The sequence below is a fragment of the Chionomys nivalis genome, chromosome 1, assembly GCF_950005125.1.
Source record: "Chionomys nivalis chromosome 1, mChiNiv1.1, whole genome shotgun sequence".
Taxonomy (NCBI): domain Eukaryota; kingdom Metazoa; phylum Chordata; class Mammalia; order Rodentia; family Cricetidae; genus Chionomys; species Chionomys nivalis.
This window is the reverse complement of record NC_080086.1, coordinates 160,187,506-160,200,278: the sequence shown is the minus strand read 5'-3', so window position 1 is coordinate 160,200,278 and position 12,773 is coordinate 160,187,506. Positions and strand designations below refer to the sequence as shown.

At 44.6% G+C, this 12,773-nt stretch overlaps 1 protein-coding gene across 3 annotated transcripts in view; it reads right to left on the bottom strand.

Annotated features, from left to right (window-relative positions):
• The window catches only part of LOC130873162 (TRPM8 channel-associated factor 1), a 46,965-nt gene that overhangs the window by 18,603 nt on the left and 15,589 nt on the right, over window positions 1-12,773 (bottom strand). For 2 of the 3 annotated variants that reach the window (XM_057767788.1, XM_057767772.1), the window contains exon 2: window positions 2,383-3,016. In XM_057767788.1, coding sequence (XP_057623771.1) covers window positions 2,383-3,002 — 620 coding nt within the window. In that variant the 5' untranslated portion in view covers window positions 3,003-3,016. Of the gene's footprint in view, window positions 1-2,382; window positions 3,017-9,224; window positions 9,352-12,773 lie in introns of those variants that run through there. The other variant, XM_057767780.1, reaches the window with a different exon arrangement.

Genomic DNA, 12,773 nt, shown 5'->3' with positions numbered 1-12,773 from the left:
CAAATACTCATCTATACCTACCTCAATGATGTGAGAGGTGATATATGCTCTGAATACGTTTTACTGCCATTGGTTAATAAAGAAGCTGCTTTTGGGCAATGGCTTAACAGGGTAAAGTGCTGTGGGACAAAGGACTGTACCCTGTCACTTGTATTTTAAATAAATGCTGATTGGCCAGTAGCCAGTCAGAACGTATAGGTGGGGTGTCCAGACAGGAAGTAGAGGCGGGTCAATGAGAATTCTGGGAAGAGGGAAGTTTTAGTCTGCAGTTGTCATGCAGACAGAGAGGAAGCCAGACACAGAGCAAGCAAGATGTGACTGCCTCACCTAAAAAAGATACCAATCCACGTGGCTAACACAGACAAGAATAATGTGTCGATATAAGACATAAGAATTAATTAATAAGAAGCCTGAGTACAAGGCCAATCAGTTTATAACTAATGGAGATCTCTGTGTGATTTCTTTGGTACTTAACAACTGCGAGACCAGGAAGGACAGAAACTTCTGTCAAAAGTAAAGCCAGGCTGAAAGAGATATACATAGAGAGAGTAGGCAGAGTTAGTGAGAAGCCACATTGCCACTGCCAGAGACAGACACCTTTGCTGGAGCCCACCAAAAATTTTTGCCGTAGACCACGACCTCATGGTAATGCACAGATCAATGGAGATGGGATACTTCAGGGTATAAGAGCTAGCTAGAAATATGCTTAAGCTATTAGCCAAACAGTATTGCAAATAATATAGTTTCTACGTGATTATTTCAGGCCTGGGCAAGTGGGAATGAACTAACAGCTTCTCCCAACACCCTGGTGTTTTCCAAGTCACTTGGGGACACAACTTTCAAAACTCAGAAATCTCTTATAGTAACCTGAAAGTCAAAAGATTCTTCTGTGGCTAATATCATTTCACTAATATTCAGGATGGAAAGGACACATATAATGTCAACTTGAAGGTTGGCTCATTTAGGTTTCAACATGGTATTTAAGTGAATGTGTTTAGGGCACTTGAATATGCAGGCTATGATCACTTGTTGAACATTCATTTCCTTGTATGCCTGTTGACTTTGGGAACACACAGGATCACACTAACCAGATCTAAAGGGAATGGTACCTAAAAGGGTAACCCAGAGGTTATATCCTGACACTCTCCTTCTAGGTGGAAAGAGTTGGAAGGACTTTCTAAGGATACACTGTACAGCTACTACCTTTAGATGCATTTCCAAATTCTTCTGCACTATAATGCATCACATCTTATTTGGCTTTTTAAATGTCTTCCAGATATTGTCATTAGAGATACTCCCATGCCATTCATTCTCAAATCTTTGTAACTCAGTCTTAAGATAAGAAGTAATATCTGAAACAATATATTCAATAAATTCTGGAATAACTAATGAGTAAACAGAAAGATAGTTTACACTTCTTGTTGAAGCCCCAATTTGGGGTTAAAAATGAGACAAGGTGACTTCTTTCCAAAAATAGAGAGGACACAGTTTGTCTGATTAATCTGTTATGAAGACTGATTAATTTAGCTTATTTATCATCCTTCTATAGGCCTCACTGAATCCTCCTCACTTTGTTACCACTAGTTGGAACTAACAGTGTTAATTTTTATGAGAAAGCTAAGAATTTTTATGTATAACGGAAAGTGACCTAGTGACTTTTTCTGCTCTTGAGAGGACCACAGCTTTTAATACTCCACATTCCTCAATCTAGTCATACACCTAATGAATGTTTGCTACGTGCTTATTAATCTGCTGTATGTACAACACCATATGTCTATAAAACAGATCGGGATACACTCTCTGGAACCTTCAGTGAAGCTTGCCTCTGTTCCAGCATCTGTCATCTTCATTCTTAGATGACCATTTGACCCCAGAGATAAAAGTCGTCTTCCAAAGCCTAGCATTATACATATAACTGTACTGTCTCTTTTAAACTCAACTTCCAAATCTACAATTTTCTGTTTCCTTCCTAAACCCATGCAAACATTTCCAAATACTCACCGCCTTCCAGACTTTGGCCCATAAGATTGCTCTATGATTTTCTTTTCCTAATATTTTCTTTTTTACTGTAAGGAAATATCCTATGAATCTCCCTGCCAAATCATGGCAATTCTTGAGGTAAACAATATTTTTATTAAGCTAAGTGCTGAGGAATATCAGATTTAATAGGAATTCTTTTCAAAGAGAAAAGTGGATTGGTCTGTGGAGGTAGTGTCAATGAAACCTGGCCCATCCTGAGACTCGGATTATTTTTTAAAAAAATCTAATTGACTGTAGCAAATACATGTCTATTCTTTTCTATTAAATCTGGAAAGAACCCACAGATGGAATCATGTCTGTATTTAATATGAGGCCAACTTCCCATCGCGGTAAGATACTCACCTAACTAAGACAGGGATCTTAGGCATCTTCTTAGAGACTTTATAGAAACTTGTGTCCGCTTTGATTTCAGTGAAGTACACACCAGCTACACTGGTCACCAGATTCCCAGGAAATGTGAACAGAACTCTTTCATCTTCGCCCTGGTTAGCCCAATCCCAGGCTTGGCCTCCTATGAGCAAGCCCCCTCCGCGTTTCACAAACTGGACTAGTTTGTCAGCCATGGTTTCACTGTAGGCATCAATACAGTAAACTCCCAGGGAGTCATTTACTTCAGGTTCAATTTGTGAGTCTATTCCACAACTATCGAGGATTTTCACCAATGGTTCTAATGATGGGTGTATGCCAATGGGAGACTTAGAGGAGGAACGGAGCCATCCCACAGCATTGACAAGGAAGACAAAGAGCTGGGTTTCCACCAAGTAGTCCTCATGAGCTAGTACGATCATGCGACCTCTGCCATAGGAAGAGGCAGCAATGATGACCTGGCCCATGTCATTCACCATCACAGGAAATGAAGCCTCTCCAATAAGAAGCAGTTCACATGGGACAGAATCCTCAGGGATATCCCAGCTTGTCACTCCAGTCATAAGGGACTCAAAGGCAGCAGAAGGAGTCGCCATGGTTCTGTTGGTTTCTATAGAGAAAAAGACCAAAGACCCAGTTTAGCAAAGAATGATTAAAGAATCAAAACCCAAGCAAGGTACTTCTTCTACCAGCTGTAGCAATGACATTACTGTGTAAAAAGACAGACATTGAGACAACTCGAGTCTCAGTATCCATGTATTTAATTCATCCTCATGACCAAACTTAGAGAGTGCAAGATTCTCATCCACCACAGAGGGAAACAACACAGAAAGAAGAGATGATGGTAGAATCGTGTCTCCCAAAGACAGTAGTTTGATTTCCTAATGCTCTGTTATCGATGAATGCAACTTGTTTTGGAAATAGGGTCTGGAGGTGCTACCTAGTCAACATGAGGCCATGTTGGATTTGGAAACTGAGGGATTGGCACATAGAGTAGAGTGCTATTAGAAGATGGAGACAGAGAATGACGAGATGTGTCTGAAGACCGATGAATAACAAAGCTTGCTGGCAAAACCCAGAAGCTGTAAGAGAGGCATGGTACAAATTCTACCTCTGAAACTCCAGAAGGAATCAGCACTACTGAAGCCTGGGCAGAAATATTTTAACCCTCCAGAGCTGTGACTCTCAACCATCCTAATGCTACAACCCTTGAATAGAGTTCTTCATGTTGTAGTGACCCCCCCCACCATAAAATTGTCTCAACGCTACTTTATAACTCCAAATTTGCTACTTTTATGAATTATAAATATCTGACACTCAATCCCTGTGAAAGGGCTGTTTGACTCCCAAAGGATTGGAACCCCCCAGGTTGAGAACCACCGCTCTAGAACTTTGCAGATATAAAACAGTATCATTTTTAAACCACCCTAATTGTAATCATTTGATGTGGACACCTCTGAGAACTGGTGCAGTGGTGCAAATTGCTCTGCTTTCACACCTCTCCCATCCATTTTAGTTTCCTTGCTGGGCTTATTAACCTCAGTTGGGAGCATTTAGAATACCAGGCAGAAAAGTCAGGCATCTCCAGTTTCAGTCAGTCCCAAGCTGAATCAGAGAATCATGAAAGCTCTCAGTGGCTGAATACCACATGCCAGACAACCAGAAGCAGAATGTAGCAAATTATGAAGTTATGGCAGATTCTTCCTTGCACCTAAGACACAGCTGAGAAGAGTGTTGCCTGTATATACCAGATCCCAAATACCCTTCATTGGGAGCTTCGATTCAATGCTTCTCTACAATCTTCCACCAGTGTTCAGTCATGGGCACATACTACACATTTGCTCTTGTACTTGTTTGGTTAAGAGTAAATCACTCACTTATATTTGTGAATAATATGGGATATTCACAAGAAAGAATTTGAATCTGCTGTTGGGTATTGCAACCATCAGATTGAGCATTTATTGATGGTGACTGCACAGTTCTCTTATTTTGCAGCTAATGTTAAAGTTGATGCTGAGCATAAGGAATAATGGCTATGGCATACATTTTTACATATCTCTCTGGATCCCTGGAAAAGACTTTGACCTGCGTGCTTCGATGTAACATGAGGGCTGGCTTGTTGGGGTTTCTGTCCCTCCTGGTACCCCACAGCCGCAAGCCCCCCCAAAAAAGTTCCCACAGCCGGCAAGTCCCAAAGAAAATCACACAGAGATCTCCATAAGTTATAAAACTGATTGGTCCTTTAGGTCAGTCTTCTCATTAGCTCTCGTAGCTTATATTAATCCATTGTTCTTATCTATGTTAGCCACATGGCTCAGTACCTTTGTCAGCCAGGTAGTTTACATCTTGTTTCTCAGTGGTCTGGACTGGAATGGGAGGAATGGGCTTTCTCATTTCCAGCATTCTCCTGTTCTCATCGCCCTGCCTCTACTTTCTCTCTGGTTGACCCGCCTATACTTCTTGCCTGGTCAATCAGTGTTTTAAAATACATGATTGACAGAACACAGACAATTCTCCCACACCACTTTGAATTCCACATCCATGGATGGAAAGACCTCTGTCCCAGGTAGCTAATAAACTCAAGTGCCTGCTGAAAAATGTGAACCACTGACTTGTGGCATGTCCCTAATTTAGAGAATCCTTAAATTTGGAGCTGTGTGTGGTGGTGCACTTCTGAAATCTTAGCAATTAGCCAACAGAAGTTAGGGAGGAACTTGCCCCTTCCTTGTCTTTCCTGGTGCCCATAAATAACCAGGACAGCAGCACACTGTGCAGAGAGAGTCACAGTATGTCCACTCTTCCTATTTCTTCCCATTTCCATTTGACCACAAGCCCTGACGATATCTTCGCTGACAGTTTGCCAGCACACTGCGATTAACCCGATTTGGTTCTTTAGTAATTCATGTCTGGACTGAAGGAATCTTGTTTCCAAGTCTCTTGGGTCTGTTCCTACCCTTATTCTTCCGAAAGGACTCTAGTAACATTTTGTCCTTGAAGAGAAATCTAGAGATTCCCCTGTGTCCACTGGAGAGACCCTTCCCCAGTGTGACCTTCCATACGGCGGGGAGGCAGCTCATGCAAGTCTCCAGCTGATGCCCTTCTCCCTCCAAGCTATTACCAAGACAGTCGCAGCTTCTTCTCCCTCCCTCGAGCTCTCAGAGCAGGACAGATCCTACTTCTCTTCCCTCAAACTATTACCCAGGACAAACTCTGCTCCCATTTCCGACTTCCTTTCTGTCTTCCCCACTCGCATCCCCACTGTCACTCACCCTTCTGTCTTCAGGAACTCTACTTTTCTAAGTTACGTTGTACCCAAAAGAGGAAATTCAAAATTTGCTATGAAAAAACTAATCAAAGGCATAAGTCAGACAACAGGAATTATAGGAAGTATAATTAAGGTTATTGAAGGATGAATTGAGATAAGGAGGAGGAGGCAGAGCAGAGAAGATGGATAGATGAAGGAGAACATGAAGATAATTAATTGGCCCATCCATACTCCCTTGTAATAAGAGTGGAAGAATTAAAAAAATACATCCATAGATGCTGAATGCCCCACAAAACTACAAATGGACACCAGTAACTGAAACCCAGGAGTGGACATAGATCAGAGACAAGGGAGTTTCCTAGGATCACTTTCATGTATGTGGTCCAGGATCTGAAATTCAGTCATGCACTTAATCAATTTCCACATATCTCCCTAGACACTCCATTGTACCCCAGATGACATCCAGCTGCACATCTCCTCACACCGTACACATTCCCTCAAGAGAGACCCACCAGACCTCTCAGTCTTGGCCAATGCTTTCCATAGTGTGGAAGTCACACCCTCTGAGAAGAGAATTCGTATTTATACGCCTACCTCATTAGTTGCTCTCTGAGATAGTTTGTGTGTACATGACTTAAATCTATTTGGTATCTATTTAGAATGATCTAGACAATATTTTTAGTGAGAATTTCAAGCCCCTGTGTAAGTTTTGAACCTTTTTTTGGCTAAGACAATGGTAACAATAGAATAGTAACAACAGTAATGACAGTCATAGCAAAACACTCCTCAACTTTCTCATATTGCAACACATAATTAATTAAATTTGCTTAGTTCTGACAAAATTAAAAGGCATATATTATCACTCTCTCCACTGTACAGTTTCTGGGGAATAACCCCCCAAATCTTTTGAGTGGTCAGGGAATTTGCCACTTGCTTAATATCATATAGGTGGGTAAATGATGAACCTAGGCTCCCAATCCAGGAAATGCAGAGCTGAAGTACAGTTCTTTTAAAATATTTTTCTATTTTATGTGCATGTATATGTGTGTGCTGGCTAGTTTTATGCCATCTTGACACAAGACACAGTCATCTGAAAGGAGGGAACCTCAATTGAGAAGACGCCTCCATAAGTTCCAGCTGTAGGGTATTCTCCTAACTAGTGATTGATGGGGAAGGGCTAGCCCATTGTTGGTGATGCTATTTTTAGCCTGGTGGTCTTGGGTTCTAGTTAAAAAACAAAACAAAAGGATGAACACTCCAGTAAGCAGCACACCTCCATGGCCTCTACATCAGCTTCTGCCTCCAGGTTCCAGCCCTCCTTGAGCTGCTGTCCTGACCTCCTTCAGTGATTAGACTACGAAGTGGAGGTATAAGTCAAATAAGCTCCCCCCTCCCCGACTTGCTTCTGATCATGGTGTTTCATCTCAGTAATAGTAACCTTGACTAGCACAATATGTGTTTGAGTAGAATGTACGTTGGCCGTGTGCCTGCAGGAGCTAACAGAGCTCAGAAGGAGTTGGATTCTCTGGCATTGGAGTTATAGGTGGTTTCAAGGCACTATGTGTGTGCTGGAAATCAAACAAAAATACTCTTAACCACTGAGCTATCTCTCTACCCAAAAGCAGAGGTTCTTAGCAGCAAGAATATGTCAGTGGTTGCTAAGTTCCAGGATTTTCTTTATATGCATATATATCCATGGAAGCCCCAGTTAAACACAGTAGCCTGGTCACATTAGGGATGGAAGGGGGGAAGTGTTTTTCTTCATACAAATTTTCATCCTTTAAATTGCCCCCCCCCCCAGCTCTTATCCTCTCTCCCGTGTGATAGCTGTGGTCCCACTGAACTTACTAACATCTCTGTCAGTGCAAAAGTTATCCCAGGTGCAATCTGTACAGCAGGGAGAAAGCAGACATTCCAATCCGATCACAAAGCAGTCCCATAGCCCCAAACATGGTCTTCCCAGAGAAGGATGTATGAAAAGGGAGGTGTGGCCATCTTGGGGGAAAAGGATCCCTCAAAGCTTGCACTTCCCTTTGATTTCAGATCTGCATTCCCTAGGTAGCTGTCATGGATGTATGACTGAGAGATGGATTTGAGGGTAAAGGCACACCTGGGGTACTTCTCTGGAAACGGCTAGCCTGACCTTGCACTAATATCTGAAACACAATTCTCTGTGTCTTCTCTTTTCCATGCCCCTTTCTTCTAAGAAGGCTTTCTTTCTTTTTCCTTATGCATTGGAGACTTTTCCCAACATCCACCACATCCTGCTAACCTAGAATTCAAACTTGTCTAGTTCTTGCTTTGAGATTCCATCCTAGACATTTCCCACCACATCTTAATTTAATTTTAGCTGAAGACATTGTTTCATTCACACATCGCAAAGAATGTATAATGCACTCAGAAGAATAAACAGTATAATGATAATACAACGGTTAAAAAGTTAAGCTTTTTACTTGATAAGATTAACAGCATCAGTATCTCAAAGAAGTGTCTCTGGAGTCCCCCACCTTGGATCCCCCTGCCCATCCTCCGCAGGAGTAAGATTAAAAACTTGTGTTTATGGTCCCATGTTCCTGTCTCAGCACCCTGAACCCTGCATTCCAGGGCTCCCAGGGCTGTCTCCCTCTACCTCACACTTGTTCATTTTTCCCGTTGGGTTACTAAGAACGAGGTATTTGAGGATTCTGACCCACCCTTTGCCATTAGAAGCCCAGGTGCTGCTTCTTAGCTGTGGGTCTGCTTGCCCCAGAGGATTCTATCAAATACGCTGTGTGATAAAGATCTATATCCAAACCACCAGGGCAGCCACAACTACGCTGGAGCCTGGCGAAGGCCGCCCCCTCTCCTCCTTTCCCTTCCCTCTAATGGCCAGTCTGCAGAGTATGTGGGTGACGTCAGAGGAGGGGAGGGGGCGCTGGAGGAGGGAGGTTTGGCTAGCAGAGGAGGAGGAGGGCAGCCAAGTGGAAAATCTCAGGCTGCGGATTCTCCAGGCCTCTGGACCACAGACTGCCCTCTCCTCTACACACACCCACACTCCAGGCCCCTGTGAACAATGCGGAGTGGGCCAGCGATCTGGGTCCTAGTGATCCTGTTTGTTAGGCTCAAGAAGCCGTAGGATGAAATGGTGCTCTATCACCAGCTACCTGTGTGACAAGTACGCCCACGCCCAGCCCCGTCTTCTGAGGCCGCGCATTAGATGTGCTACTGCTGGTGGGGCCTGTCTAGAACTCACCCACACAAAGCGGTTGCACACAAACGTCACTGTCAGACCCAGGCCAGTAGGAGCAAGATCGCGGGGTCCGGAGTGGGAGTGGAGGGGTGGGATGCTCAGCCTCGGAGCACAGCAAAATCACCGTCAGAAGGCTGGCAGGAAGCACCAGGCAGCCGCTGTCCAGATCTGGACACACCCAGGCCCGCAGCACACAGGTCCCTCTCATAGGTCGCCAACGTCCCCAGAGTAGCCCTGGTCTCCCGCTCCGCCCGCCTCCAACCCCGTCGTCCAACCCGGGTCACAGGCTCCTTCGCCCACCGACTTTCCCTGAGGGCCACTCACCCTGCGGTTCCACCAGTGCAGCTGTCTTTGCGCTGCAAGGGCCGCGGAAGCGAGCGAGCCAGGGGCTTCCCGGTAGAGTACCGCGGTGTCTCGGAGCAGCGGCCGAAAGCCTGGAACCGAGCGGGGAGGAGACCCAAGCCAGAGAAGAGGAGGGGTTCCTAGCCAGTCTCCTCCTACTTCCTCCGGCTGGAGTGGGAGCCCGAGGGGCGGCGCTTGGCAGGAGACAACGCTTCTTTGTGTCGCTGGCTCAGGCGACAAGGCATTGAGGTGGATTAGGGACACCTAGAGGAGGTCTCATCCTAGCAATGTGGATGGCCATTTTATTAAAGTTCAGTGGGTTATTTCTGTTTACTAGGAAGGTACAGGATGAACCAACCAAGGCATGTGCATTCTGACTTGCCGAACGCTTACGCAGAACCCAAATCCCTGTTTAGTTTAGGATGGATGGACCTTGATATATTGCCTAGGGAAACGCACACGAATTGCAGGGATGATTGAATATGCTTTTGTTTTTGTACTGGGGATGAGAAAGGAAAGAAACCTTTCTTCCTGTCAATACTGTTTAATCTGAGGAATAGGAGAGAGGATACTGCATATAACCACACTGGTCTCACCGTTATGTGTGTGACTTTGGTAAATGCAAAAATAACATTTCAAAGGAACAATAGACAGTTGAAGTACTTTGTTCTGGAAAGCCGGTCCTGCCTGACAACCAGCTGACCTCCCTTTATGAAACGCCTGGGTGGTGACTCCAGCTGTTACACTGCCAGGTCTAAGAAGTAAAATGCGGAGAAGGACTGTCGGTCGTGGGACTGACTCCAATCTCAGTGTCGCACTTCACCAGCTGTGTGGATTTAAGCTACTCGATCTACACCTCTTTTATTTTCTGCAAGATGGAGATAAAAAATGGATACCTATATCCCAGATGGAAGGCTTAAACAGATGGGCTAATACATGTTCTCAAGAGAACACCAGGCAAAAATAAACCTGTGTGACTATCTTGACAAAATAAATATTCAGACATCCCAAGATTCAGCGTCTTGTGCTTTGAATCCTAGTAGGGTTGGGATGCACGCCCAAACCACACTTTCTTTCCCCATCTCTTTTCAATAGCCTTTCTCCAAAATAAATCACATGAATTCCAATCAAAGTCCCTTCAGCAGGTAGGGCTCAGTGGCAGGTTTTATTTAGAGGGACCAGTTGGAATAAAACCAAATAACCAGAATTCAGGTCCTGTCAGGTAAAGGCCATTCAAGAGACAGGAAGTATATACCCTCTCTCGTTCAGGTCTCTGAATTCTGAGGTCTCTGGATTCTGTATATATGCTCTCTCATCCAGGTCTCTGGATTCCCAGCTAGTGAGGAGCTTTGACTTGACAACTAAGTCCCACTCTGACGGAAGTCAGGATTGACAGTATGTCAGGATAAAATCTCCTTATGAGTTGGGGGGGGGGCGAGGGATGCTAAACGTCAGAATTAAAATGCATGCTGCTGATATAAAAATACATATAAATGGTAAAAGTTATATGAGAAGAGTACAAGCTAGCCTGCTTCCAAGAATGAGGCTAGGAGGCTAGGTTCAGAAAATGGGGGGGGGGGCGCGAAGCAGGAGCGGGAAAGGGGAGGGGGAGATTACGAAAGTGAAAAAAACGTCAGCAACCGAAAAACTACATTTCCGTTATGTAACTTTGAAATACTTCATAATGAAAACTGTCTAAGGGCAGAAATTAACAGACTTTTCTTAATTAAGTTTCAGGGTGGAAAATGAACATATTGAACAAGAGCTGGAGAGATAGGTAGATAAATGCAGACACTGCCGAGGTGGGAAAGCCATAAAGACTTCACTTTTGACCGACAGCAAGCAGTCTTGAGCCCAGAGCTCCACGTGTTGTCCTAGCATCACGGGCTCCCAGGGACCTCAGAATTTAGGTCTCTCACCAGACTGTGGCAGACCCCAGCGGCCTTAACCCAGCCCTGTGACTGTGCCTGCTCTGGTTAGAGAAACTGCCTTTGGAAGACTCACCGTAGGTCCGTAAATTTCTATAAAGGGCTCACTAGTTAGGAAGAGCTTCCTTCCTGCAGGTCTGTGGCAAGGAAATACACAGACAGCCCAGGTTGGTGGTAGGTGGGCTGCAGAGTGGAGAGAGGAGGGGACCAATCCTAGGAGTCAATTGATCACTTTGGGGAATGAGGGCGGAGCTCCGCCAGATGCCCTGGTTTGCCAAGGCCTTGTTTGTGTCACTTTCTGATTCCCTTAACCCCCAATACCCCGGACCCAGCCCAAGCACTTATCTTGGGAGTATAGTGCATGCGCGCCCGCCAGCACTGCATTACCCCTCACCCACTACCTGATAAGCAATGACTGGGTTTTTTTGAGGGTGGGATCTAAAACTAAACCTTGTAGCCGTGGCCTGGCTTTTTGCCATGTCCTGCTGGGTCTTATCAGTCTGTGTAGCTTGTGATCACAAGAGCAGAACCCCTGGGAAAAGCCACTTAGGTCTTGTCATGGGGGCCCCAAAGGCTGAAGGAGGTCTGTGCTGGTCCTGTACTATGTCCAGCTTCCCACTCCTCAACTTCCTTGTCTCTGTTTCCTCGCTGCCAGGTCGAAGAAGTAGTTCCCAGACTAGATCTTTAGGCAAAAGCAGATTCAATGGCAAAACGGTACAGAAATGACAATGACTTATGACTTAACAACTCCCCAATGCAGATGAAGTATAAATTAACAAATGTGTTCTTATTTTCTTTCAATTTCCCACTTTACCCAGGTCGTATACTGGTGGTCCACAGTGTGATAGTTGATAGCAAGTGACAACTTGATGAGATCTAGAATCACCTGGCAGATGGTCCTCTGGGCCTGCCCATAGGGGATTATCTTGATTAGGTTATCTGTGAGGGGAAGATTCTGCTACCACGGGTGGCTCCATTCCCTAGGATAGGACCCTGGCCTGTATAAAAAGGAGAAAGTGGGCTGAACACAGACATTCACCATCTCCTGCTTCCTGACTGCTGAGGAGCTGCCTCAGACTCCTGCCACTGTGGCTTCCGCCATAAGGAATTATCACATCAAACTGTAACTAAAACAAACACTTCCTTAAGTGGCTTTGTCAGTGCGTTTTATAATAGCAGCAGAAAAACAACTGATGCACATGGTGTCTGCTGGATCGATAAAATGGAGAAATGGCCGTGAGGTGAGGAAGGAAGTGCCGAGAATACTCCTAAGGAAACCAACAGCTGTCAGATGTAGAAGAGTGATCACATTACAAGTTGTCTGTACCATGCATTTTCTCTTCTCCTTCACTTCCAAATGAGTCTCCCTCTTAGGCCTTTTGATTTTTCCATATATTTTCAAATACCTTCCAAAATTATGTTTTTATTTTAATATTCAGTGTGTGCATGCATGCACACATTTGGGTTTCCGTGGAGGACAGAAAGGGCATTGGGACCCCCTGGAGCTGCAATTCCAGGTGGTTGTCAGTTGCTTATTGTGGATGCTGAGAACCCATGTTAGGTCCTCTGGAAGACCAGCAAGTACTCATAACTACTGAGCCAT